General features: G+C 42.4%; 4 protein-coding genes across 8 annotated transcripts in view; 3 read left to right on the top strand and 1 right to left on the bottom strand.

Moving 5' to 3' along the window:
• Positions 1 to 4,067, top strand: part of LOC115199941 (serine/threonine-protein phosphatase 6 catalytic subunit) — a 44,608-nt gene extending 40,541 nt beyond the window's left edge. For 2 of the 3 annotated variants that reach the window (XM_029762502.1, XM_029762504.1), the window contains exons 4-7: positions 873 to 1,014; positions 1,160 to 1,239; positions 1,385 to 1,594; positions 3,085 to 4,067. In XM_029762502.1, coding sequence (XP_029618362.1) covers positions 873 to 1,014; positions 1,160 to 1,239; positions 1,385 to 1,594; positions 3,085 to 3,333 — 681 coding nt within the window. In that variant the 3' untranslated portion in view covers positions 3,334 to 4,067. The remainder of the gene's footprint in view (positions 1 to 872; positions 1,015 to 1,159; positions 1,240 to 1,384; positions 1,595 to 3,084) is intronic. The other variant, XM_029762503.1, reaches the window with a different exon arrangement.
• Positions 4,068 to 4,832: 765 nt separating this feature from the next.
• LOC115199935 (golgin subfamily A member 1) lies at positions 4,833 to 18,658 on the top strand. Of its 2 annotated transcripts, XM_029762495.1 has the most exons (24): positions 4,834 to 5,162; positions 5,638 to 5,951; positions 8,019 to 8,109; positions 8,804 to 8,878; positions 9,524 to 9,621; positions 9,702 to 9,734; positions 9,830 to 9,958; positions 10,223 to 10,392; positions 10,592 to 10,703; positions 10,868 to 10,951; positions 11,169 to 11,294; positions 12,930 to 13,025; positions 13,165 to 13,260; positions 13,378 to 13,473; positions 13,671 to 13,802; positions 14,193 to 14,288; positions 14,532 to 14,621; positions 14,839 to 14,941; positions 15,074 to 15,234; positions 15,379 to 15,537; positions 15,670 to 15,729; positions 15,859 to 16,083; positions 16,196 to 16,282; positions 17,411 to 18,658. In XM_029762495.1, exons 2-24 carry the CDS (start codon positions 5,823 to 5,825, stop codon positions 17,489 to 17,491), a joined length of 2,529 nt encoding a protein of 842 aa, XP_029618355.1. In that variant the 5' UTR covers positions 4,834 to 5,162; positions 5,638 to 5,822; the 3' UTR covers positions 17,492 to 18,658. The 2 variants fall into 2 exon arrangements, with proteins under 2 accessions (XP_029618356.1, XP_029618355.1); XM_029762496.1 differs by lacking the exon at positions 8,804 to 8,878 and having other exon boundaries at positions 4,833 to 5,162.
• Positions 18,659 to 19,529: 871 nt separating this feature from the next.
• LOC115199937 (60S ribosomal protein L35) lies at positions 19,530 to 22,590 on the top strand. Its single transcript, XM_029762499.1, has 4 exons — positions 19,530 to 19,626; positions 20,169 to 20,305; positions 20,532 to 20,613; positions 22,400 to 22,590. Exons 1-4 carry the CDS (start codon positions 19,624 to 19,626, stop codon positions 22,547 to 22,549), a joined length of 372 nt encoding a protein of 123 aa, XP_029618359.1. The 5' UTR covers positions 19,530 to 19,623; the 3' UTR covers positions 22,550 to 22,590.
• Positions 22,591 to 23,569: 979 nt separating this feature from the next.
• LOC115199936 (uncharacterized) overlaps positions 23,570 to 25,400 on the bottom strand; it is a 32,642-nt gene continuing 30,811 nt past the window's right edge. For both annotated transcript variants that reach the window (XM_029762498.1, XM_029762497.1), the window contains exon 6: positions 23,570 to 24,977. In XM_029762498.1, the coding sequence (XP_029618358.1) occupies positions 24,455 to 24,977 (523 nt within the window). In that variant the 3' untranslated portion in view covers positions 23,570 to 24,454. The remainder of the gene's footprint in view (positions 24,978 to 25,400) is intronic.

Genomic DNA, 25,400 nt, shown 5'->3' with positions numbered 1-25,400 from the left:
ATCCACCATACACTCCAGACACAAACCATTCACATGCTTGCCAACCAGATGTAATGGCGAGTTCAATGTGCAATGTCCTAAGCACAATCGAGCAAACGCCACTTCTTCCTTCCTAAACTGACCTTTGAATCTTGGTCCACAACCTTTCTTTGGAGGGCATATAAATGCCGGCCCTTGGGCTCAGAGTCCCATCTCTTCTGCCACACATCTATCAAAATGGCTCTGATCCTACATTTGGCCTCACCTTTACCCAGTGGAACATCAATATCAATTATATCTTGTTTCAAAGCTCTTTTGTTTAACTGGTCTACAATTTAATTCCCTTCCACACCCGAATGTGCTGTGACCCAAAATAAGTTGTAAAGGAAGTGACTTTGTGTTTATACAGGGCCTCACCTACGGTCAACCAATCATGTCAATGCGGAGCTATTCAGAGCACTCCGTATTGTTACAACATTTTCGAGGCGCATGGCGATACAGTACGAAACTCATTTTTGCTTCTGCATGCCTCTGGAGGTTCCGCAATTGTGTCACACGACGCCTCTGACCATATTTTGGGATCAAGCATAAATTGGCTTTAAATCACATGCGATATCTCAGACAGCTGGGCCAATTTTGACGAAATGTGGGTGAATGATGCGTCTTGCCATAAAGATCCGGGCCTTTACGAAATGACTGATCGGCCCAAGCTGTAGTAATTAACTGAAATGTGTTAGTCAGAAGCTGCATCATTCATGGGGGACAACATGTTTGCTGTTACATTTTAGTCATTTAGTGACTTACATTAGTGAAACGGTTGCCTTGTTTTTCATATTGTTTACAACGTCCATCAATAATGTACCCATCAGGATTGTGTATTTGTTTCTCTCCAGGGTGATTTTGTTGACCGGGGTTATTACAGCTTGGAGACGCTCACATACCTGCTGGTGTTAAAAGCGAAATGGCCTGACCGCATCACGCTTTTAAGAGGAAACCACGAAAGCAGGCAGATAACCCAAGTGTACGGATTTTATGGTGAGATTTTCTTCATCATTAATTCACCATATCCAACCCAACCAAATGTTGTATTAACACATTTGTAATTGATGTACATTGCAAACCCTTGACTCCAGGTGCTCTGGTTATAAATGGGATGTTCCTGGTCTATGTTGCCTTTCAGATGAATGCCAAACCAAATATGGAAATGCAAATGCCTGGCGCTACTGTACCAAAGTGTTTGATATGTTAACAGTTGCAGCGGTGAGTATAACTCTATTGCTTTGTATTTCTGATTTCCTGCAGTAACAGACACAATTTTAGCATATCAAGCCAACATGAAGATATTTTCTACTGTCTCATTTACTCAGCATTCTAATGCTGTGCTTTGGTTGTTTTGTTGTGCCAGCTGATGGATGAGCAGATTCTGTGTGTTCATGGGGGCCTCTCCCCGGACATAAAGACCCTGGACCAGATCAGAACCATTGAGCGTAACCAGGAGATCCCCCACAAGGGAGCATTCTGTGACCTTGTGTGGTCAGACCCCGAGGATGTGGACACCTGGGCCATCAGCCCCAGGGGAGCTGGGTGGCTGTTTGGTGCAAAGGTCACCAATGAGGTGAGTACATTGTCAAATTCACACGGTAATAGACATAAGGAGTTGGTGTATCCAAAGGTTTTTCTTTATTTTTACTACCAGCTTCATCTGGAATGCTTTTCCAACAGTCTTGAAGGAGTTCCCACATATGCTGAGCACTTGTTGGCTGCTTTTCCTTCACCCTGCAGTCCAACTCATCCCAAACCATCTCAATTGGGTTGAGGTCGGGTGATTGTGGAGGCCAGGTCATCTGATGCAGCACTCCATCACTCTCCTTCTTTGTCAAATAGCCCTTACACAGCCTGGATGTGTGTTGGGACATTGTCCTGTTGAAAAACAAATGATAGTCCCACTAAGCGCAAACCAGATGGGATGGTGTATCGCTGCAGAATGCTGTGGTAGCCATGCTGGTTAAGTGTGCCTTGAATTCTAAATAAATCACTGACAGTGTCACCAGCAAAGCACCCCCACACCATCACACCTCCTCCTCCATGCTTCACGGTGGGAACCACACATGCAGAGATCATCCCTTCACCTACTCTGTATCTCACAAATCCATGGCTGTTGGAACCAAAAATCTTAAATTGGACTCATCAGACCAAAGGACAGATTTCCACCGGTCTAATGTCCATTGCTCGTGTTTCTTGGCCCAAGCAAGTCTCTTCTTCTTATTGGTGTCCTTTAGTGGTTTTCTTTGCAGCAATTCGACCATGAAGGCCTGACTCATGCAGTCTTCTCTGAACAGTTGATGTTGAGATGTGTCTGTTACTTGAACCCTGTGAAGCATTTATTTGGGCTGCAGTTAGAGGTGCAGTTAACTCTAATGAACTTATCCTCTGCAGCAGAGGTAACTCTGAGTCTTCCATTCCTGTGACGGTCCCCATTATAGCCAGTTTCATCATAGTGCTTGATGGTTTTTGCGACTGCACTTGAAGAAACATTCAAAGTTCTTGAAATTTTCCGGATTGACACATTCATGTCTTAAAGTAATGATGGACTGTCATTTCTCTTTGCTTATTTGAGCTATTTTACCAAATAGGGCTATCTTCTGTATACCACCCCTACCTTGTCACAACACAATTGATTGACTCAAACGCATTAAGAAGGAAAGAAATTCCACAAATTATTTTAACAAGGCACAGCTGTTAATTGAAATGCATTCAGGTGACTACCTCATGAAGCTGGTTGAGAGAATGCCAAGAGTGTGCAAAGCTGTCATCCAGGCAAAGGGTGGCTACTAGAATCTCAAATATAAAATATATTTTGATTTGTTTAACACTTTTTTTTGGTTACTACATGATTCCATATGTGTTATTTCATAGTTTTGATGTCTTCACTATTATTCTGCAATGTAGAAAATAGTAAAAATTAAGAAAAACCCTTGAATGAGTAGGTCTCCAAACTTTTGACTGTTACTGTATATGAAATGGGTAATAGTAATGTTTTTTTTTCTCACATTCACATTTATCTCACTGTCTTTCTTTTTTCATTATATATCCCTCGATGTGCAGTTTGCTCACATCAACGACTTGAAGTTGATCTGTCGGGCACACCAGTTAGTCCATGAGGGTTACAAGTTCATGTTTGATGAGAAGCTGGTCACAGTCTGGTCGGCTCCTAACTACTGCTATCGCTGCGGCAACATTGCCTCCATCATGGTCTTCAAAGACGCCAATACGAGGGAGCCCAAGCTGTTCCGGGCAGTGCCCGACTCAGAGAGAGTCATTCCACCCAGAACAACGACACCATATTTCCTGTAAACACTGCACTAACGATCATTAGCTTCCACCACACTGTTATCAACCACCACAATTGTAATGCATCACATGCAGAGGAGCGACAACAACTCTTGTTGAAGTGACACCACTGATTTTGTCATTCCTATTTTCTTATAGTGTGTACGTTATATACGTACTGCATGTTTTTGTGTCTGCTGCAGCTCTGTACCAACACACATGCATTGACACAGAAGTACCATATCAAGTAATACCACTATGTTTTAGGTGATAGCAGTGTCAATATTTTATGTTTTTATCTAACGCATGGCATGTTAGATTAAATTCATTTTGGTAGTTCACAATAAGAATACATGAAGTGAAACAGGATCACTTCTTTTAGCCACTTTGCAGGAAGAAGTCAGTTTGTTTGACTTGTTTCAGCTTGTTTTAGTTTCAGTTTTACTTGGGTCTATTTGCAACATATTAGGCCTATAGAAGACGTTATTTCTCAGATGTTTGATTTTATTTTTGTAATTTCTATTTATTGAATTTCGTTTATTGTGTGTGTATATATATATATATAAAGCACTCAAATCAGGAACAGCACATATGAGCAATATTAGTTTTGTTCTGAAATATGTTTAAAGAGAATTTATTCATGCACTTAGTTCTCTTGTAATGTAGTATTATAATAAAGCCATAAGCCTGACAATTGAGGGAAGCACATCTTAAGATGAAGACCACTGATCTAAAGATGGGCAGGCCTATGAGAGCAGTAAGCCTAGCTGTGGTTATTTGTGTGAGATTCTGCTATTACTGTTAATCAGTAAATACAAGGAAATACACTACATGGTCAAAAGTATGTGGACACGTGCTCGTCGAACATCTCATTCCAAAATCATGGGCATTAATATGGAGTTGGTCCCCCCTTTGCTGCTAATACAGCCCCCACTCTTCTGGTAAGGGTTTCCACTAGATGTTGGAACATTGCTGCGGGGACTTGCTTCCATTCAGCCACAAGAGCATTAGTGGGGTCTGACTGATGTTGGGCGATTAGACCTGGCTCGCAGTCGGCGTTCCAATTCATCCCATTGATGAAAAAAGTACCCCATTGTCATATTTAAGTAAAAGTAAAGATACCTTAATAGAAAATGACTCAAGTTAAAGTAAAAATCACCCAGTAAACTTCTACTTGAATAAAAGTCTACAAGCTTCAGCACTTGCCGGACCCGTTCTATGAGCTTGTGTGACCTACCACTTCGCGGCTGAGCAATTGTTGCTCCTAGACGTTTACACTCCACAATAACAGCACTTGACCAGGGCAGCTCTACCAAGGCAGAAATTTGATGAACTGACTTGTTGGAAAGGTGGCATCCTATGATGGTACCACGTTGAAAGACACTGAGCTCTTCAGTACGGGCCATTCTACTCCAATGTTTTGTCTATGGAGAATGCATGGGTGTGTGCTCGATTGTATAGACCTGTCAGCAACGGGTGTGGCTGAAATAGCTGAATCCACTAATTTGAAGATGTGTCCACATACATTTGGCCACTTAGTGTACAATCAATGCATTTTATGACCTCCAGGTTCCAGCATACTGTTTTTGTTGACTGACATGAAGTAGAGCGAATCCCTTTCCACACCCTTTTAGATTTGTCCAATGAACACTAACGCAGTGTACTGGCATATTACGTGTTGATGTTAGAGAGCTAGCCAAAATACAGTCCAGACATAGTAACATATTTGTCGCAAAGCAGTATATTTGTAGATGTATTATATTGGGAAACGGTAGAGTTGTTATTCGTCGCAGAGAATACGTTAAACACAATGGACTTCTCTAGGAATGTGTTACTTTTCCTGAGTTCAAACGGTAAGAGATTCCCTTGATCAACTGGCTAAGTTCGCTAGCAAGGCTAACAATAACTAGTTAGCTAGCTAGCTGATAGCCATCATTTGTTGAAATCATTTATCTTTTCCTGGAATTCATGATCAAACAGCCGTGAACAGTTAGCTGGGACCGACGGATTTCTTAAATCTCGAAATGTTGGGCTTTCTACAGAATGGTAACGAAAGCTAACTAGCAAGCAAGCAGCTATCATTGCCAATACTGAGTATCTAGCTAGCTAATTTACATCGTTTTGTCATCCAGCTGAAATATCGTTAGCCTCTTCATATGTATGTCTTAGCAAACCTGCTGTCACCAATCTGTCAACTAATCTGGTGACATGACAAATCATAAGGCCAAAACGACGTATAAGGTAGCTACAGACAGTAGCATATCCTCATTCTGCATCTCTAATAGTTTTCGTGCTGATTGCCATGACTCACTCTGTTGTCTATTTCAGATTGAAAGAGGAATGACAATGACAGTACCCCTGCCTGTGAGAGGAGGCTACACTGGAATACAGCTGTTCTGGGACCCTGAACGACCACAGCCTGAGTGACAGAGCACTTGCATTGTGGAGCTTTTGGGGAGAGAACTAGTAGCAGGCAGTAAACTTGGGTAAAGACACACTAAGGCAAGGTGGAGATGTTTGCCAAATTGAAAAAGAAGATTGCTGAGGAGGCTGCCACAGCTCCCCGGACCGGTGTCCGCATGCCTCGCTCCTGCAGCAAAGAGTCCATTACGTCAGTGGGGGCAGACTCCGGGGATGATTTTGTAAGTTCCAGTATTGTTACCTCACTGTCACACAGTCCATGCCAGTCATCTTTTGAACCCACTAAGAGTAGTTGGTCGTATGACACAAAACAAGGTTACCCAGGCTATTCTACAAGGAAGACATCAAGGAAGAAAAGATGGCTTATGGCCTCTACTTTGAATAGGCTTAAGTTTTGCACATATGAAATGTAAATAAAGGTCATTTATATCCTTTACACTCTTTCAATTCAACATAACTGATCTATAACATGATAGGCTTTCTCAGTGTTTTTAGAGATTGTGGCCCCCACCTGACAGTAATGGCCCAGGCCCTCCATTAGTGTTTCCCTCTGTGGCCAGATAAGAGCCCCAGGGACTGTCATGATGATGTAATTCACTACCATTTACATGCAGCATATCAAAATGCCCCTGCGCCGCGATGTCAACAGTGCTGCATTCACACTTTGAGATGGATATCTACTATTGGCTTTATGAATATCAGCAAATAAGTAGGCCTAATGTATAGGCAGTATGCAGAGCCAGGGAAAGAGCAGTGAAGCGATTTGCTGCATTTTGAAGTTTGGTGTAATTGTCTTTTTATATACGAGTCGACATTGTCTCTTGGATTATGATTTGGGTCAGTGAGTCAGCTAGCCTGTTGTCATATGGTTAGGTGTGTCTGGAGATTGGCATCCAGAAGCCAGTGGATTCCATGGTCAAGTGTGTAAATGTACGATACCACCACTCTTTTGTCAATGATGACATGAACTCAGAAATATTCCCCATTTGTAGAGCAGGTTAAAGGGATAGTTCAGGATTCGGCAATGAGGCCCGTTCTTTACTTACCCAGAGTCAGATGAAGTCTTGGACATAATTTTTATGTCTCTGCATGCAGTTTGAAGGAAGTTGCTAACTAGCGTTAGCGCAATTGCTAACTAGTTTTAGCGCAATGACTGGAAGTCTATGCAAACAGCAAGCATTCTAGCTGTTCCTGTAGACTTTGTCATTGCGCTAACATTAGTTAGCATTAGCTAGTAAAACTTTCTTCATACCGGAAGCAGATACATAAAAAGTAATTGCCAAAATCCCAAACTATCCCTTTAAGGCATTGTTGAGTCTTAAGGCACAAACCTATGTAACATGAAGCCCTGCTCTGTTCACTTGACCACACATGACAAGTAGACACTAGAACAAACACACGATGGTCCTTTTCTCTTTTAAAGGAAGGTTGCTTAACATACTAAATGTTGAGACAATTCCGCTTAAATCTTTGAGGCTAATTAGTAGTCAATGTGATGGTGTTATTCCACATTGCACTGTTGTTTCAGACATGATATAACTTTCAGAATATCATTAGATACTGAATTGTGTTGATGTTATTGGAAAAGCATCAGAAGTGTTAATCAGTTCAGTTGTTTTTTTCTGTCCCCCCCTTCCACGTTTGACACTATGAATGGAGTGGCTGATCTTACAGTGTCAGCCAGATCCAGTGTCTTGGGGCTGATGTCTTTCCTTTCCCGTTTGCACCGTTTTGAATTATTTAAGTCATTGACTGGCAGTAAGATCAAATCAACTGGTAGGCTATCCCTCATCAAATTTGTAGTGAAGTAAAATCAGGATGACATCAAATTTAGGTATAGGGCAATTTCCACAGAAAATTGAACAAAAACACATTTACACGAAGAGCAGTGCAAATGCAAAGTTTGGTAACAATGACGGTTTGCATCTGCACTGTTCTTCGAGTAAAATGTGATTTTGTAAAATGTTCACTGGAAATTGTTAAAAGTAGTCCTTGTGCATAGAGTTGCATGGTTTGTTTAACTTTTGAAGTAATTGTTTTTTAATTGTAATTGAGTCTCTGCATCATTCTGTTCCCATGGAATTGCCCTAAACACACTCATAGACATGAGTTGGGTACCTCTGAAATGAAATATAATTTTGATATATCTTGTCAGTGGGATATTTCATAGACTCTACAACATCCACAATATATGTTTCTAGTACCTGCTGCCACATAACCATGGAAGCTCCAGTGTGACCTGCTGTGCTGATGAGGATCCTGTTCTCTGTGTTTGTGTTGACCTCCAGGCCTCTGATGGCAGTAGCTCCAGGGACGACCTCTCCTCCCAGATCCTCAGAAGGAATGATCAGATTCGCAAGCTGGAGGCCAAACTATCAGGTAAGACATGTCTGTATGGAACCAGTTTAATCAGAGTAGGATGAGGTGGTTGCACCCAGGCCTAGACACTCATCTAAGGTTAGTTTTGCGTTTACCACAACAATAATTAAGGTTAGGTTTGGTGGTGGGTAAGCTGATTCTAGATCTGTGTCTAGTGTGCTTAGAGACAGCTTTTACCAAGAGCAGTACGCTCAGGTGAAAGGTCACATAACCAACGGGTGTCTGGCTTCAGTTTCGACCTCTTGGCTTTTGTTCTTAACACCGCCCCTCACAAGTGGTATGATATGGTATCTTTTACAATGTTTCTTTATTCTTTACCACATTCCCATCTGGTGAACATTAAGAGCAAATGCCATGGCATTTAGTCTACCTTTTAGGTTCTGTGTGTTTTTTCTCCCAGATTAGTCTGATAGCTACTCCTCCCTTAGAGGTGGTGTGTGTGACCCCTTAGAAAAGGTTAAAGGTTGCACATCTTCACGCAGCCTCTTAACCAGGATGGTTTTCTCATCTAAGAAAATCATTGTTTTTTTTCCCCCTTCCATTTTTTTCTCAATCATGTTTTTATTTTATTCCTCCTCCTCCCCATGGCTTTTACCCTCATCCACCTGTCCCCCTTTCCTGTGTGTGTGTGTGTGTGTGTACGTGTTTGTTTTATGTGCTGTTGGTATTCCATCACCACACCTCCTGCCTCTAGACTACGCTGAGCAGCTCCGACTCATGCAGAAGACCAAGGACAAGCTTGAAATTGCATTAGAAAAACATCAGGATTGTACGTACCTTTATTTTCCAATCTCCTCCCATTTTGCGTTCTTTCTTTCTCTCATTTGTTTGTCTGCTGGCTGGGGTAATGGTCACCCAAAGCACCGTCAATCGATCAAGGAGGGGTTCAGAATCATATGCTGTCACTTCTATAGGTTTCCATATTTAAAAAAAAATATATTGTTGAAACAAGGGACTTACATGCTTGTTGACATAATTGTTTTTAAATGTTTGTGGCACTGTTTGGAAGTAGGTAAGTATTTCTGCTATGACAATTATGTGAGACAATATAAAACAGTGGACGTTTCATCAGTATGTAAATGTCTATTACTTCCCCTTTTTTGTAATAGTCAATGTTATAACAAACACCAATGTACTAACGTAACCTATAACAATAAAACATCTATACAAATAAGTCAATTTGGGAAGTCTGTGTTGGCCATGGTTAGATGCACTGCTTGCCTGCTTCTGGGAAACACCTAACTTGGCTTACTGGACACATTCTATGGTCAATATTACTCTCACCCTTTCAAAGCTAGCAGCTACTAACCACTGACAAATCTACAACCTGCTGTTTCAATTGAGCCATCTTTGGCTCGCCAGTTCTATTGCTCATTCTTTCTCTCTCACTCTCTCGCTTTCTTTTACTATGCAGCCTCCATGAGGAAACTGCAGGACCAGAATGAGACTCACCAGGCCAATAGAGCCAAAATGGCCGAAGGCATGGCTTTGGCCCTGGACAAGAAAGATCAGGTGAGCATCATATCCTTTGCACCACGAGGCATACGTTTGTGTGTGTTTATAGTTAGATTAATTCCTGTCTTTGTCTGTAGGAATGGATGGAGAGGATGTCTACGCTGGAGCAGGTACGCTAACATCTAACTAATATTCTAGGTTCGCATTCAGCCAGTCAGTCATTGCCTGTGTAGATGAGAGATCTCTTCTGTCTGGGGCCCCTCAGGAGAAGGCATCTCTGTCTGTGCGGCTAGATGAGATGATGGAGCGGAGCCTTACTCTGTTCCAGAAGAGGGATGACCTGGACGAGCTGGATGGCTTCCAGCAGCAGGAGCTCGCCAAAGTCAAACACATGGTACGCACTACGGACAACAAGGTCCTACTGTCTAACTCTAACCCACCACGTGGCATGTAGGAGGCAGTTCAAAACATATTGTAGTTTTATGCTTTATGTCTGTTTATTCTGATCCAAGCTGTAGCTATGTCGGTAGCGATCCACCTTGGTTAAACACCACTTTGGTGGGAGCAAACGTGTTCCTATTACCCTAGACAATAATAGTAGTTAAACATTTGTTTTAGTGATGTCCTTTCTGTGGTGTCTCCTGTTTCGTTCTGGTAGTTACTGAGGAAGGAGGAGCAGCTGGGCCAGCGAGAGCTAGAGCTCCAGCAGAAGGAGACCCAGCTGCAGACGTCCAAGAAGGGTTTGGCCGAAGCCCAGGAGAAGCTGCGGGCTCTGGGAGAGGAGCATCAAGGAAGTTGCAGGCTCAACACCGAGCTGGAGATCGAAAGGTTAGGACAGGACACAGTGATTGCAAGATCTTGCTCCCCTAACCTCTTTAAAAATATATATATATATTTAAAAAATTGTATAAGGGAGAGTTTGTGTGCGAATTATCTTGAAGTTTGCCTGTTTTCTTCTGGGTTGCCTGAGGATTTGGTTGTTGTCTAACAGTACAGGTTTGTGTGTGTGTGTGTGGTCTCATTTAAGAAAGGAGCTGCTGGAGGTCAAGGAGGAGGCGGAGAAGAAGATTGCTGAGCTGGAGGGCAGAGGCCAGAACCTGCAGAAGGTCATCCAACAGGTGTCTGAGGACTTCCAGAAGGTTAGCCCTCTAACCCATAGATTCTTCCTTGAAAAATCATTTCACTCTATTGAAGTGGTACATATCTGTAATGACAGAATATGAATACAGTTAGATAAATGTGATAACAGTTTATAAAATGTTTCACAATGTAGCAATCTCTCTGTGTGTGTGTGTGTTCTCAGTCGCGGAGCACTGTAGCAGCTGTAGAGAAGTCTCTCCATACCTTACAAACTGATTACAATGCCCTGAAGCTGCAGCAACACAAGGTAAGACCAGATCAGAATGTAACTCCTTATATGGGCAATCCCATATTTCTGTTTTCCAATTCTGCACAGTTTTTCCAGTAAATGTTTTTGCTTGGCATACATTTTAAAGTGAAAAATCTGAGTGTCAGCGTATTTCCGTTACCATGGAATTGCCCATATCTCACCCAGTATGCTCTGTAATTGACCCATCCCTCTCTCTCCCTGTTGTGGTCCCCAGGCGGCAGTGACTGGTGAGGACAAGGACCGTGTGCTGCTGGACCTGCAGGAGAAGGTCTCCTCTCTGGAGAGACGTCTGCAGGGCAACCTGAGTGAAGACGAGCTCCTCCAGGAGCTGCTCAAAGAGGTAACTACAACAGTCAGCTAATCCTAAAGACAGAGGGACTCCTGTGGAATTGGTGTAAGGAAAAGACCATAGAGAACCGTTAAGTAAGCATTTCACTGTTAGTCCACATCTGTTGTTTCCGAAGTAGGTGACGAATGAAATTAGATTTGAATGGTGATGCATTTCAAGTCAAGTTTATTTGTCATGTGGACAGAAACACGTGGTGTACACGGTACAATGAAATGCTTACTCAACAGTACGACAACCATAAGAATCGAACCAATAATGAATACAAATAGAAGCTTAACCCTTGGCCTATATGGATAGGGCTAAATTGAAATGTTTCTTACAGAAGAAATATGAAATGCATAAGCACGGTAGCAATTGAAAGCGAGCAGTTAGAAGATTATGGGGAAATTATTAGACCAAAGTTCAGGACACAGCAGTTCACCTGACACAGCACATTGCACTGTTGATTTTATGTGCATTTTACATTTACTGTACTTTTTTGCCACATTTGTTGATAAGCAAATCTTAAAATATTCTGTATAAATTCAGTAACATAAGAATGTTCCTGGAAAATGTGGGGTAGGTGCAACATAAGACAAAATAATAACAAGGGTTTGAGTGAGAGGACTAACTGCTGTCTCCAAAGTGTGCACAGTTCCTAAGTCATTTCAATGTCTTTAATGAATCAAAGATGAGTCTTCACCTAGAAAGGTGTTTTTAGAGCTCTCCTAGCTGTGGCGTTGAGGAACTAGAGCGAACACACTTGTTTTGTTTGGAACACAGCCCTACAGCCCCGCCTCACACAATTACTGTTGTTTACGAAATCCCAAAACGGTCCATTTATAAATCGCATTCTTTGTCAGGTGGGCATCATTTGAAAGGTTGTTCTATTGCCAACATGACTAGCAAAGTTCTAAAATACGAACTTACAGTTAGGCTTTCACAAGGCAATTCAGAGAAACAGATCATCATTTTGGGGATCATAGAAAGGAATTGTGAGTGCATTCAGGTGCGTGTTCTGCGGCCAATTTTAGATTTAGATTTTAGTCATTTAGCAGACGCTCTTATCCAGAGCGACTTACAGTAGTGAATTTCTTCCAGTTGCCCAATCAGCGTGAGGGATGGAGGCAACTGAACTTGAGCACCGAATGGGACCAGTAGAACAGCTGTCAGTTCAAAACCCATAAAGCGCTTTGAAGCACAGAGCCTGAGCTCTGACGTCATTTATAGCATGTTATTGTTCAGCCACTTTGTTCCAATTTAGGCACATTTTCAACCTGTATACGGGTACGAGTGTGAAGGGTTAATGGAGTAACAATAGAATAAACATTTAGCAGAAGTATAAATACAAGGAAGGCACTCAAACAAATGTAAAGTATAATATTTACACATGTGCCGGGGAAGTGGGATATGGAGATAGTTTTAGCAATAATAAATAAAGTCCAATAGGAACAGTCGTGGTGTGTATGCAGCGTGAGTGTGTATGCAGCGTGAGCGTGTATGCAGCGTGAGCGTGTATGCAGCGTGAGCGTGTATATGGGTGTGTGAGTGAGTGCATGTGTGCTAAGGTGCAGAGAGTCAGTGCAGATGGTCAGTTCAAGTGTTGAGCAATCCTCGTTTTTTCCCCCCCTGTGTGTAAATGTGTAGAAGTCCACTCTGGAGCAGATGCTGGAGGACACGAGAGTGGAGCTGCTGCAGGCACGCACCAACCATGCGGACACGGTTAGCTCACTGGAGACTCAGGTAAACAGCCCTCTACCTCTTCATCACAATGATATACTTCTTCACATGCAACTGGCTTAGATGCTTCATTGTTTAACAGCAACAAATGAACAATTGTCGGAACACATCTGGTAAGCATATTGTATCTCTACTCTCCCAGATATCCAGAATCAACCACAATGTAACTGAACTACAGAACCTGCTACGGCACAAAGACGACTCTTCCAAGAACTACAGAGGGAGAACGGACGAACAGGTAAGAGAACGGGCACTGGTGGGAGAGAAGTATGTAAGCATTTCGGACCTGTGCTCTCTCTTCAGTCTTTCTTCTTGTGCTCTCACACACAGCCCCATGTTGCTCTCTGTCTTACAGATAGCAGGTCTGGAACAGCAGGTGCAGGAGAGCAACGAGAGGCTCAAGAACACTGAGCAGCAGATCACTGACAAGCAAGCACGTCTGGACAAACTGGTAAATATTTGTCCGATTCCGGTGAAAGATGCTCTACCACCACTGTAAATAAAGCTGAGGCTGGAGCAAATGCAGTTGAACCTCTTATTTATTTAGACTGATTAGACTTCTTCGTGTATCCTATGGGAGCCAGGGACACAGTTAATGTAAGCATGTGTGATGCTGAGACTGCCCTTTCCCCCTGTGGTCACCCCCAGCAGGCAGAGTGGAGTGTGGAGAGGGTCAGTCTGCAGCAGCAGGGCCAGGAGAGGGCAGGCCGGCTGGAGGAGCAGCTCACTGCACTGCAGACAGAGAAGGACACAGAGCACACCTCTGCCCAAGCTAGGATTGTGAGTTACAGTTGTCAGCTCTCACTTGATGTGTAGATGTTGACATTTTAGTTAATTGAACTGTTCTCAGTGACATGTGCTGCATAGTTTTGTTGCCTGACTGTTAAGGTGCATTTTCACTTTGGTATTTGAACGTTTTGATGCAGATTTTGATCAGTTTATCCACTGGTCTCGGTGGATTGGTAATCTGTTGCCGTGTAATTTGATCTCGGCTACAGGGCTGGCATGGAACGGGACTCAAACAAGGCCATCAAATATGTATCTGTCGTTATTAGACTGTTCCTACGCCCTCTTTCTGTTTTTCTTTCTTTAACATCCCTTTATCTGTGTTTCTCTGTCCCTATCCCACATTTCTCTCTCACCCACCCATCTCTGTTTCGTGTTTCCCAGCGTGAGTTGGAGGAGGCGAGAGGATGTCTGCTGAGAGGGAGGGATGAAGCTGACGTGGCTCTGAGGAGACGGGAAGAGGAGCTGGAGCAGGCTAGGGTCAGACACACTTCCTGCTTTATATTAGGCAGTCAGTTGAAAACAGGAAGTCACGGATTTCCTGATAAACAAACAAGAGTTTTAAGAAAAATAATAATTCAATTGCATTCCTGGGTCACTCCAGATTTTTTTTTGCGTGCTGTGCCACTCCTTTCTATGAGAATAGCTACTGCATTACAACTTCAAACCATGGTCATGTTGCCCGTACACACGGGGTAATGATGTCCCTGTATGTCACCCCAGTCAGAGCTGAGCAGCAGGCAGACGGTGAGTGTGGAGATAGCCATGGCTCTGGAGGACACCAGGAGACAGAAGGAGGAGCTCCAACTACAGGTCTGGAGAGACATCACACTTACATCATACATTTCTGTACTCTTTTAAATAACAAACAATATTCTCTACACTCTGTTGGAATGAGGTTTCCAAAACTTGCCAATGCTATTGGCTTAATCATACTCGGGCAGTTTGAGTGATCTGTTTCCAAATTCGTGAATTCAGCTTGTCGATTGTGCTCATAAATAAATTGGACGTTCACTGTCTCCTTTTCCAGGTAGGACAGATGACGGTGTCACATCAAACAACATCGCAGGAACTGGCCCACGTCACTGAGCAGCTGAAGCAGAGAGAGGAGGAACTCCAAACACTTTGCAATGGTAAACACTTGATTTCTCTGTTGTCAGGTGCAATTTTCCTCTGTCTCCCATGCTATGTGAATTTAGAAGTTGTAGTGTTGACTTCATACCGTGTGGTGTCTGATGCTTCCTTCCACTGTGTTTGTGTTGCAGAGCTGCAGAGGGCCCAGAGCTCCCTGTCCCAGCTGCAGGAGGAGGGGGAGAGGCTGCGGGCATGGGCCCAGGAGAGGGAGGAGGAGAAGGACAGCCAGCTGGTCAGCCTGAGGCAGGAGCTCCTCACCCAGAACAAGCATCTGGACTCCTGCCAGTCACGGGTCAGAACACACAGCCATTAAGACACTTTAAACCTGTTCTTAATGTCCTCCTTAGCTTCCATACTGCACATAACTCAAGTCTGTCATTACAGATTGGACTTTTTGTATGTGTTTTCTGACTGTGCCTCTGTGTGTTTGTCTCAGGTGTCTGAGCTGGAGGTGGAGGTGGAGACCCTGACGTTGCAGCTGCAGACTCCAGAGGTGTGTGAACCGGACCAGAATGGGACCGTGACCGTGGACGACCTGGACCACATGCAGGAGGCCAACAGAGACCTGGAGCAGCAGCTTAGTGACAAGAACAAGGTCAGTCCTGGACCAAACAAAAACCATGATCACCACACAGGCATGTTTGAATAATTACTCCCTGTCTGAAATATCTGGAGCAGGTCCATTTCAGTGTGTGCTGTTATTGATTGGATGCCTGTTGCTTTACAGACCATTAAGCAGCTGCAGCAGAGGCTAGCCGAGCTGAAGAGGACCTTGCAGAAGGAGCTGGTGAGACATTTAGATACCTTTTAGTATGAGTATCCAATCTAAATCAAATATTTTTTTCTATTTTTTTGAATATGGTCCATGTGCTGAGCTTCGTGTGTGATGGTTTGTGCCTGTGTGTTCCTGTTGCAGAAGCTGAAACCTGAAACTGAGTTAGAGGAGAAGGAAAGGGCCCAGGAAGGGAGAGGAGAGAGGCAGGAGAGGCTAGACAGAACCTTTCCAGAGCCTGCTGCATCCCCAGCCCCTGGCCCAAACACCACTGTCACCAACACTTCTGACCTCAATGACTCACGAGAGATCAACTTTGAGTACCTCAAACACGTGGTGCTAAAATTTATGTCGTCCAGAGAGGCTGAGGTGAGGGCAATCTACCTGGTCCCTGTTATCGTAGCTAGACCATCAGTATTGGACGTCTATGGTCTTGGCTGAAGTCTAAATCTTTCTCTGTCCCCCTCTCGTTCTGTCTCAGGCCTATCAGCTGATCAGAGCGGTGTCTGTGTTGCTGAACTTCACTGGTGAGGAAGAGGACATGTTAAAAGAGACGCTGGAGTACAAGGTGACTTCCTCCTTTCAGACATCTGTTCCCTGAAACTTCTGTGTCAAATGAATGGGCGTTATGGCCATACCACAGCCAGCGTGGTATGGAAATAGGCCATGACACTATTTTTGTCCTCAATTGGCCACATTTCTCATTCTTTTTAAATCTATTTTTCTCAGGTTTTTGCCTGCAATATGAGTTTTGTTATACTTACAGACACCATTCAAACTGTTTTAGAAAATTCAGAGTGTTTTCTATCCGAATGTGTTAATAATATGCATATCCTAGCTTCTGAGTTGATGTAGGAGGCAGTTAAAAATGGGCACGTATTTTTTTCAAAATTCTCAATACTGCCACCGTGGCCCGTAGAGGTTAAATGCACTTGCTATCTGTTGTTTATTTTTGAATACCTAAGCTGCATCCGGAGGAAAATTGTTATTTTAGAGACTAGAAAGCCAGTATGAGGGTTTGCGCACAGGCTAGAATAAAAGGCGGCCGGTGCGTGGGAGAGAATATATCTGTAGAGTTCCAAAAGTACTCACACTCAAACCACGAAAAGGGAAAAACCCAAAGAGGCCGAGATGGAAAAATTGAATAATTAATTGAATCCATGCACCGAAGAATACAGAAGGTGGAAGTACTAATATGTTTAGGCCTTATGCCTTCATCAGTGCTGTACAAACACATGAAGAAGACAAGGACTTAAGGCACCTGCTGTGCGTAACAGGTGCAAGCATATAGTTAATTAGAGACTGGCGAATAGGGAATCGATGCATGTTAACAAGGAATATATAGAAGAGTATCAAAAATGGACAATTCATGTGTCATATAAAATTGGAAAGACAACAATCTGGGCTACCATAGCTTTCAAGCACACATCACATATACAGTTGAGACAAGCACAGGGTCAAGCTGTAGTGCAGCACCCCTGGATGGAGAGCTAGTTGTGGGGTTAAGGGCCTTGCTCAAGGGCCCAACGATAGGGGAATGTCTTCAGGATGTGAACCCAGCAGCCCTCCAGTTGCCAGATGAATTCCCTCCTATTTTTCCAGCGCCCGGGCCCTTCCCCAGTTGTAACTATAGTAATAGTCCAGTGATACATGTATTTCATTTGATATAATCGGAAAACATCGCTGTGTTTTTCAGATGTCCTGGTTTGGATCCAAGCCTTCTCCAAAGGGTATTGTTCGGCCGTCAGTTTCAGGGGCGCCTGCTCACTGGAGCTGAGGGGACAGAGAGAGGAAGAATTGTGGAGAGGACAGAGACGCACACATTACTTTTATCATGTCCTTGCATGATGTCTCCCATCACTGTGGTAACCAACTGAACATTGTGAAGAGGACACTACATAAGCTTTAAAACGGTTTCTGATGTGACAGATTCCTATGTAGCTCTTCAATCTCTCCTTAGAAGGACGTTGTTCTTGCTCTTCAAGAGGACAGAGAAGGGCTCCACAATGACTTGGAAAGTCAGTCTTGTTTTATGGTCTGTAAAAAAAAGAAATGTAATGTTGGGGGTGATTTAATTTACAAGTAAAATGGTTAAAGCAGACATGGTATTGATAAATGTTAACCTTAAAGGGATACTTCGGGATTTTGGCATTTATCTACTTCCCCAGAGTCAGATGAACTCATGGATACCATTTTTATGTCTTTGCATCCAGTATGAAGGAAGTTAGCGGTACTGTAGTTTTGCGAGCCAATGCTAACCACCATTAGCACAATGACTGGAAGTATGTGGTATTTACTAGCATGCTAGCAGTTACCATAAGCTTCTAGTCATTGCGCAAACGCTAGTTAGCAACTGCGCTAACGCTAAGTACTCCTTTAAGAGTAACCCTTCTCCCTCTTGGAATTAAGTTAAAATGAGATCTTTGATGCACACAGTACAAGTATGTCTTATGGAATTGTCCAGGTGTTAAGAGTGGGATGAGTCAGCACTACCAGACTGTCACGACTCTGACTGAGAAGATTATTTATGTCTCTATGTGCTCAAATGTCTCTGTTGGGAGTACATGATAATAATAACCTTAAGATTTAATAACCGCCAAGATTTCTGAAGGACCCTTCGCAACAGTCTTTCATTTGGTTCTTTCCTATAACAATATTAATTACGGGGGGCTTATGTAGAAAAGTATCATGTTAGAATGAGAAGGTTTGATGTGAGAGCCATACATCAATGGAAAAAGTGTTATGTAAAGAGGAGAGGAGTGACTCTTAATATAATGTTGATTAAGTAAATAATTATTGAACGATATCTAAATAAGAATTATCGGAGGATGTGCTCTACCTTTACCTGCCTTGTGTTTGTGTAAATGACATTCCATATGTCCTATTTATATATGAAAACTGTACATATTCATTGAGAACTTTATAAATCACTGGATGTAAATTATTTTTGTTTGACCTCTTGCAGTATTTTACACCATGTATCTGTGTCCATGTTGCCAGTCTTGGCTTGACTCTCTGTCTCACTGTTCATTGGCATCCTGCAAGAAGTGACCCTGTTTATGAGCTTACAATGTGAGGGCATTAATGTTGAACTGGAGGAAAGACCAATGAATACAGTATGCATGCCTTATACCAGAATGTGAACCAGGTGCAAGGCAGGAATACACCAGTCTGCACTCTTAATTCTACTCCCATGTCATGCAGTGAGAAATCTCCATATGTCTGGTGATGTTACAATACTGTAGCATTTTTTTGTCACATTCATCAGGTTTGTATAGTCAGTCAACCCTAGGGCTTTAAACTTTCTTAAAATGGACATGATCTACATTCAATGATAAAACACCACACTTCAATAACAGTGACCTGTTATTGAATAGTACCTGATATCACACAAGTTGAGAATTCTGTACGGACTCCAGTGAGGGCTTGAAAGCAATCTGCCTGAAGTAGTTTCATAGAACTACAATATCACAGCACAGGTGACAATGACTCCACTGATCAATGTCCTGCAAGGTCAATATCAAAAACCTGATGCTCTTTTGAACCTTCTGTTTGATTCCGCTATGTGTTCAACTCTGGCTTTTAACAAAAAAATTAAATAAATCACCACAGATTCTCTTCATTTGCATTTTAACAAGCGCTACCACTTAACTAAACATGTTTTTGGTCTCAATTTATATTGTGAACATAAAGGTTTCTTTTCATAATTTTTCTCCGGGGCAGTGTGAAATCTTCATGATTCTAAGTAAAGCAGAGATGCAGCAGAACAAAGTCATTCCCAGCTGAATCCACTCAGTGGTGCTGTGGGCATTTCACCCATGCGCAACACAAAGAACGCCTCCGACCGGAAGATAGCTTTTGCGCGAACACGTTTTCGTTCTTTCTTTTCCTGTGGCAGCATCGACGGACATGGTGAGAGGCTCGTGGCTTTCGTTCAATTCAGGAAAATTGTCCTGCCTATTCCACATAAAACGACCACAGTTGATAACATCCATGAGGATGAGAATCTAATCTTGCCATATGTTTGTGATATTTCGAGAAAGGCCCTTCATTTGTCACCATAAAAACCGAACGCGAGCTAGCTGAACGCTATTAAGCTAACGTTGGCAAGCTTGTTAGCTACTAGCAAATGCATGGATGGCTAATGTTAACTAGTTACGCGTTGGTGAGCTGTCAAACATGTCTCCTAACTACTTCCAAATGGAATGGTTGTTAGCTTGCTAACTAGCTACGGCAGTTAGCTATCAATTATTACTCTACTTATCAACTTAATTATTTCAATATGTGTTGCCAATTAGAATAGCTAATGAATCTCGCTAGCTATCAGCCCACGTTGACAGTACGTTAAATTCGCGAACTAACGTTAACGTTACATGGGTAAGTTAGCTAGTTCGTTAACTGTTAGCCAAATCGATTTTCAAAACTTGTATCCCCGTTCTTTATAAATCTTACAGGGCAAGATCAAGGCTAGAGACCTGCGGGGCAAGAAAAAGGAGGAGCTACTCAAGCAGCTGGATGACCTGAAGGTTGAGTTGTCCCAGCTCCGCGTAGCCAAGGTTACTGGTGGAGCTGCCTCCAAGCTCTCCAAGATGTGAGTATTATTTGGACTGCAGAGATTATGCAGTGTCAGCTTGTCCTGAGTTGGCTGTTTATGGTGAAAGAATAAGTGGCTTCTCAGTTGTAATCTCTGAGTGAGGTGATGGTTATATCATTTTTATGTTATGCAGGGTTTAGATGCAGTAGGGTTGTCAAAATGGCTCTTTCTGCTAAAATGTTGCGTTTTACTAAACCCATATTTTGATCTGTTTCCTCTCCAGTTGTGTCGTCCGCAAATCCATCGCCCGTGTTCTGACTGTCATCAACCAGACTCAGAAGGAGAACCTGAGGAAGTTCTACAAGGTAAGAGCAACCGCCCTCCATACCCACATATGTTCAACAATTTAGTTTAACAAACCTAATGACTGGTTAAAAGCAGCGGGCAGCTCTGACCAGAGTATCTGCCAACATTTTAGGTTTATTTCCCGATTTTACGTGTTGACTTGCCACCGTTTGTCGACACCCAACAGGTGATCTGCTGTACATGGTGTGGGTTATGGCATCTTTTCTTAAATGTCAATCTTGACCGCAGTTTAACATGCTGCAGATTCGTTTGTAAAGTGACCCATGTAAGCTCAATATTTCAGAACTAGGTTGAGTGCTAACCCTGACTATCAGACCTTGAATTTCCCGGTGGCGTGTGACAGTCGATGTCCCCTTGTGTGGACGTAATGCCCCCTAAAAAAATCCATGCCGTTGTGAACTTGAGCTGAAAATAATAATTCCCTTCTCCCGGCTGCCTATCACCGTGCTCCGAAGCACCTCTCACTCGCATGGCGCTCTCAGATCTCAATTCTTATTAACCAATGCCCGTCACGTGATCAAGTCCTTCACACAGGCATTGCAGCTCCAAAGTACTCTATGTGAAAACCGACATCAGGGATGCAACAGCACGTGTCCGTATCAAATTCTGATGGGCATATTTACTTTGTCAGCCAACAATATGATTAACCAACCAAAGGCACTAGCCTATGTCAATCTCCTATCCCCCATAGTACAACAGTTTACCTATTCTATTGGTCAGCTTGTTCTTCTGTGAGAGAAATAAATATTTCAAATATACTCTGGGACAGTTGGATGCGAAAGATGGTGCGGCAGGCAGCCTAGTGGGTAGAGCGTTGGGCCAGTAACCGAAAAGTTTCTAATTCGAATCCCTGAGCTGACAAGGTAAATAAATATCTGTCGTTCTGCCCCTGAACAAGGCATTTAACCCACTGTTCCTAGGCTGTCAATGTAAATAAGAATTTGTTCTTAACTGACTTGCCTTGTTAAATAAAGGTACAAATAAAAAGATCCCAAATGAATACAACCACTGTACATCAAACTTTTAAAGTAATGAGGCAGATTCAACAGGTCAGAATGTTTAGCTTAAAATGTTGATAAACTATTAGGCTATTTCTTCACATAAGAGTGAGCAGTTTCATATAACAGATTAAAATATACTTAACTGTAGAAAGAGGGAAGATCTAAAGATGCAAAAACAAGCATAGGTTGTTAATGACTAGGATTGTGTCTTTGGCTGCTGGAGAAAGTAGGAAAAAATAGAAATACTGGTTAAAATAGTTACAAAATGTTGGCTGCCTCCTATTGCAAGGAGTTACAAGCTGAACGAACAGTGCCTCAATTATGTGGGCAGAATCAAGACTAGATATTAGTAATGATCCTACATACGTCAAATATTTTCAGGGGCGTCCATGTCTGCGCTGGTCTGGACATAACAGGCTGTAGCCAATGCGCATAGGTTATCACCTACACTCTGACATGTAGGCTATTTATGTACATTTACACACACTTGTGTTTTTCTTAACAGAATAACTATTGTTTTTCAAATCAATTTAATTGCATATTTTGGTTAATTGCCTTGGTGCCCTGGCAGATTGGTCACCTCTTGAGGGCCAAATGGCCCTGTCCCTAAAATCACAAAATTCCAGGCCTCCTGACTATACAGCCCAGCTAAATGCTGAAGGCCAGTTTATAAGACCAGAATTGAAGAACAATGCAATAGCAACAGTCCTAATCTTGTTTTGTTCTGGTTATTTTTCTTACACGTAACATGTAGTGTAATTTGACTGTGAATGTCATGTTTCAGGGTAAGAAATATAAGCCCTTGGACCTGAGACCCAGGAAGACTCGTGCAATCCGCAGGAGACTCAACAAGCATGAGGAGACTCTCCGAACCAAGAAGATGCAGAGAAAGGATCGCCTGTATTCCATTCGCAAATTTGCTGTCAAGGCTTAAGGTCGTTTGTCTTGTTCAAATAAATTGACTAAAAAGAGAAAGTATGTTGTCTTCTGTAAAGGGATGTCACTTAAAATGGTCTATGTGAGTGGGTGGAGTGTTAATTGCAAACATCTTCAGGGTAATTATTTGGTGAGACATTTTGCATCTGTAATATGCACTGATATTAGATATGGTATGCTGAGGATTCTGCTGTGTTTAGAAAAAAGGCTTTTAGTTGGAATTGGGACAACCTCAATGCCTTTGCTAAAATACTGATCTGAAGAATGTAGTATTTCATAGCAGGAATGTAATAACCAGTAAAGACCTGTGGGGTGTACGAGTACTGAATGTTTTGACTAGGTACAAAGTGATGATTAAATGAACAAAATCGTAAGGCTATATAAACAAGCATTGTACTTCCTATCATGTGCATCATTTATCTGTATTGTATGTGTGCAATATCCTCATAATACTCAGGAATGGTAGGAAAAACGCCTGGAAACTCACTAATGTAAAACGGAAAGGTCAAACAATGTCAAAATTAGTAATGGGAACTAAATTTCCTTGGGGTCCCTCAAATCCGCCCATGCTCAATTTTGTGGTGTGCAGGCTTCAGAGAATACTATAGGGTTGATTAATATGTGATTGTGGGAAAGTTAATTAGCATCAGCAGCACAACACCCCATAAGAAACTATAGGGATGTACTTGTTGGATTTTCATTTATTTAACCTTTAACAAGGCAAGTCAGTTAAGAACAAATTCTTATTACAATGACGGCCTACCCCAGCCAAACCCGGACGATACTGGGCCAATTGTGCGCCGCCCTATGGGACTCCCAATCACGGCTGGATGTGACACAGCCTTCATTGGGCTTGTTTGTCATTGGTTAAAACACTGCCTATGGTGTTTTTCAAGTGTTTAATTGAAATCTGGCTGCAACAACCAATGTCATACGATGTATTTGGCAAATACCATTGATCAACAGCAGTACTGAAATGGTATGGCTCCAATGGAGCCTGCACTATGACTAGGATGCATTTTTTTCACCACAAGGGGGCAAAATATCAAAATCAAATGTTTATTTGTCATGCTTTGTAAACAACCGGTGTAGACTAACACTGAAATGCTTACTTAGACCCTTCCCAACAATGCAGAATGATTACAAAATATCCCGTAAGGTATTAACTGAAGTAAGGTAATGTTATTTGTTTGTGCCAGTTTAACATTTGGATTTTGGTCATGTAGCCAAATGAGTTGGTCAGAAAGGTTTTGATTTTATAAAGTAATGGGACTAAAGGAAAGCTGAAGTATGGGGTCCTGGGGATAGGCATCACTCAGGCAGTAGGCTATCTAGAATTCTCCACTGCTCTGCTTATGACTGGGAAATGTCTCAGCAGCTGACCATCGCACACATAAACAGTGGGACTGAACACAATACAATGTAATTCCCCATCCACTTGCTGTTTTCCATGGCATGCATTTGTATTTTCTTATCTCTCTCGTTTCAGTTCTGTATTCACTGCACCATTAGTGTAATGTTATTGCTATTATGTCTAAAATGATCTGGACAATTGAAGAACCCAGTCTTGACATGAACACAAATCCTATCTGTGTACTTTAATATCTCATATGAGGTATTTTTAGCCCAGAGTTAAATGTGTAATATACATGCATGTTTTTCATTAGGAAACCACATTCTCTTTCACCCAAAGAGACCAACACACATATTTGCCTTTTCTGAACTGGAAGTAAGATCACAATATCATCTTTGCTTCTGGCATTTCCTTGGATCAGGTTATGTGAGATTGTGTTTTTACTTTGTGTTTCTTATGTTTGGATATGAATCGGGTCTCACTGGCAGGTAAGATAACCCAAGATATGGATTGACATGGGATTCAATGTGAATGGCAGTATGAATGTTCTCATGTCTGATTTGTGTATCTGCCAATATGCCTCTGCAGAACAAACACACTCTTAATCTCCTGGGGTCCAGAAAGGCCCCACACAAAGGTCTTGGTGGTTTTTATTTTGGGGGGTCTGTTCACATGCTGCCTAACAGATGTAGGGGCCCTCCCTTGAACAGCTGCTGGCATTATCTGGAGAGGGATGCATTCCTGTTGCTGTTCCATGTCATATCCATGAGCTCTCTGCTTTGGGACCACAAGGCCAGTTGTTCTGTAATGTGTAATCCCCTGAAACCTGGGATTGTCAGTGGGCTCCATTGAGTTGATGTCTTCTGTAGGGACCTGTGGCCTGATGATGTCCTCTGAGGGGCCCTGTAGACTGGGGTTTAATGTAGGGGCCTCCTGTATTTGGACGGTTTCTTTATGATCCTGTTGTAGACTGGAATTATTGGTAGGGTTCAGCATTGTGACAATTTCTGAAGGGGTCGGTGTTCTGATCATTTCTGTGGTGTCTTGTAGGCCGTTGTTTTCTATTGTTGGCCTGTGATAAATAGATGTATATGATTAGAAAGGAAATAGATGAAAAATTTAGCCTCACTACGTTAAAATGTACTTCTAAACTTTACACCATATGTGTTTCTCTGCCATAATTTGATCAGTGGCTATCGTATTTCTACACCAGATTTTTTTTATGTATTATTTTTTTTTTTTAAATATCAGTATTCAGACCCTTTACTTAGTACTTTGTTGAAGCACCTGTGGCAGCGATTACAGCTTCAAGTCTTGGGTATGATGCTACAGGCTTGGCACAACTGTATTTGGGGAGTTTCTCCCTTTTTTCAGGTCTCTCCAGAGATGTTCGATCGGCTTCAAGTCCGGGCTCTGGCTGGGCCACTCAAGGACATTCAGAGACTTGTCCCGAAGCCACTCCTGCGTTGCGTTGTCTTGGCTGTGCTTAGGGTCG

Source organism: Salmo trutta, chromosome 9 (assembly GCF_901001165.1).
Source record: "Salmo trutta chromosome 9, fSalTru1.1, whole genome shotgun sequence".
In the NCBI taxonomy this organism is placed as follows: Eukaryota; Metazoa; Chordata; class Actinopteri; order Salmoniformes; family Salmonidae; genus Salmo; species Salmo trutta.
The sequence above is the reverse complement of the archived record's forward strand: the minus strand, read 5'-3'. Positions and strand labels throughout refer to the sequence as shown.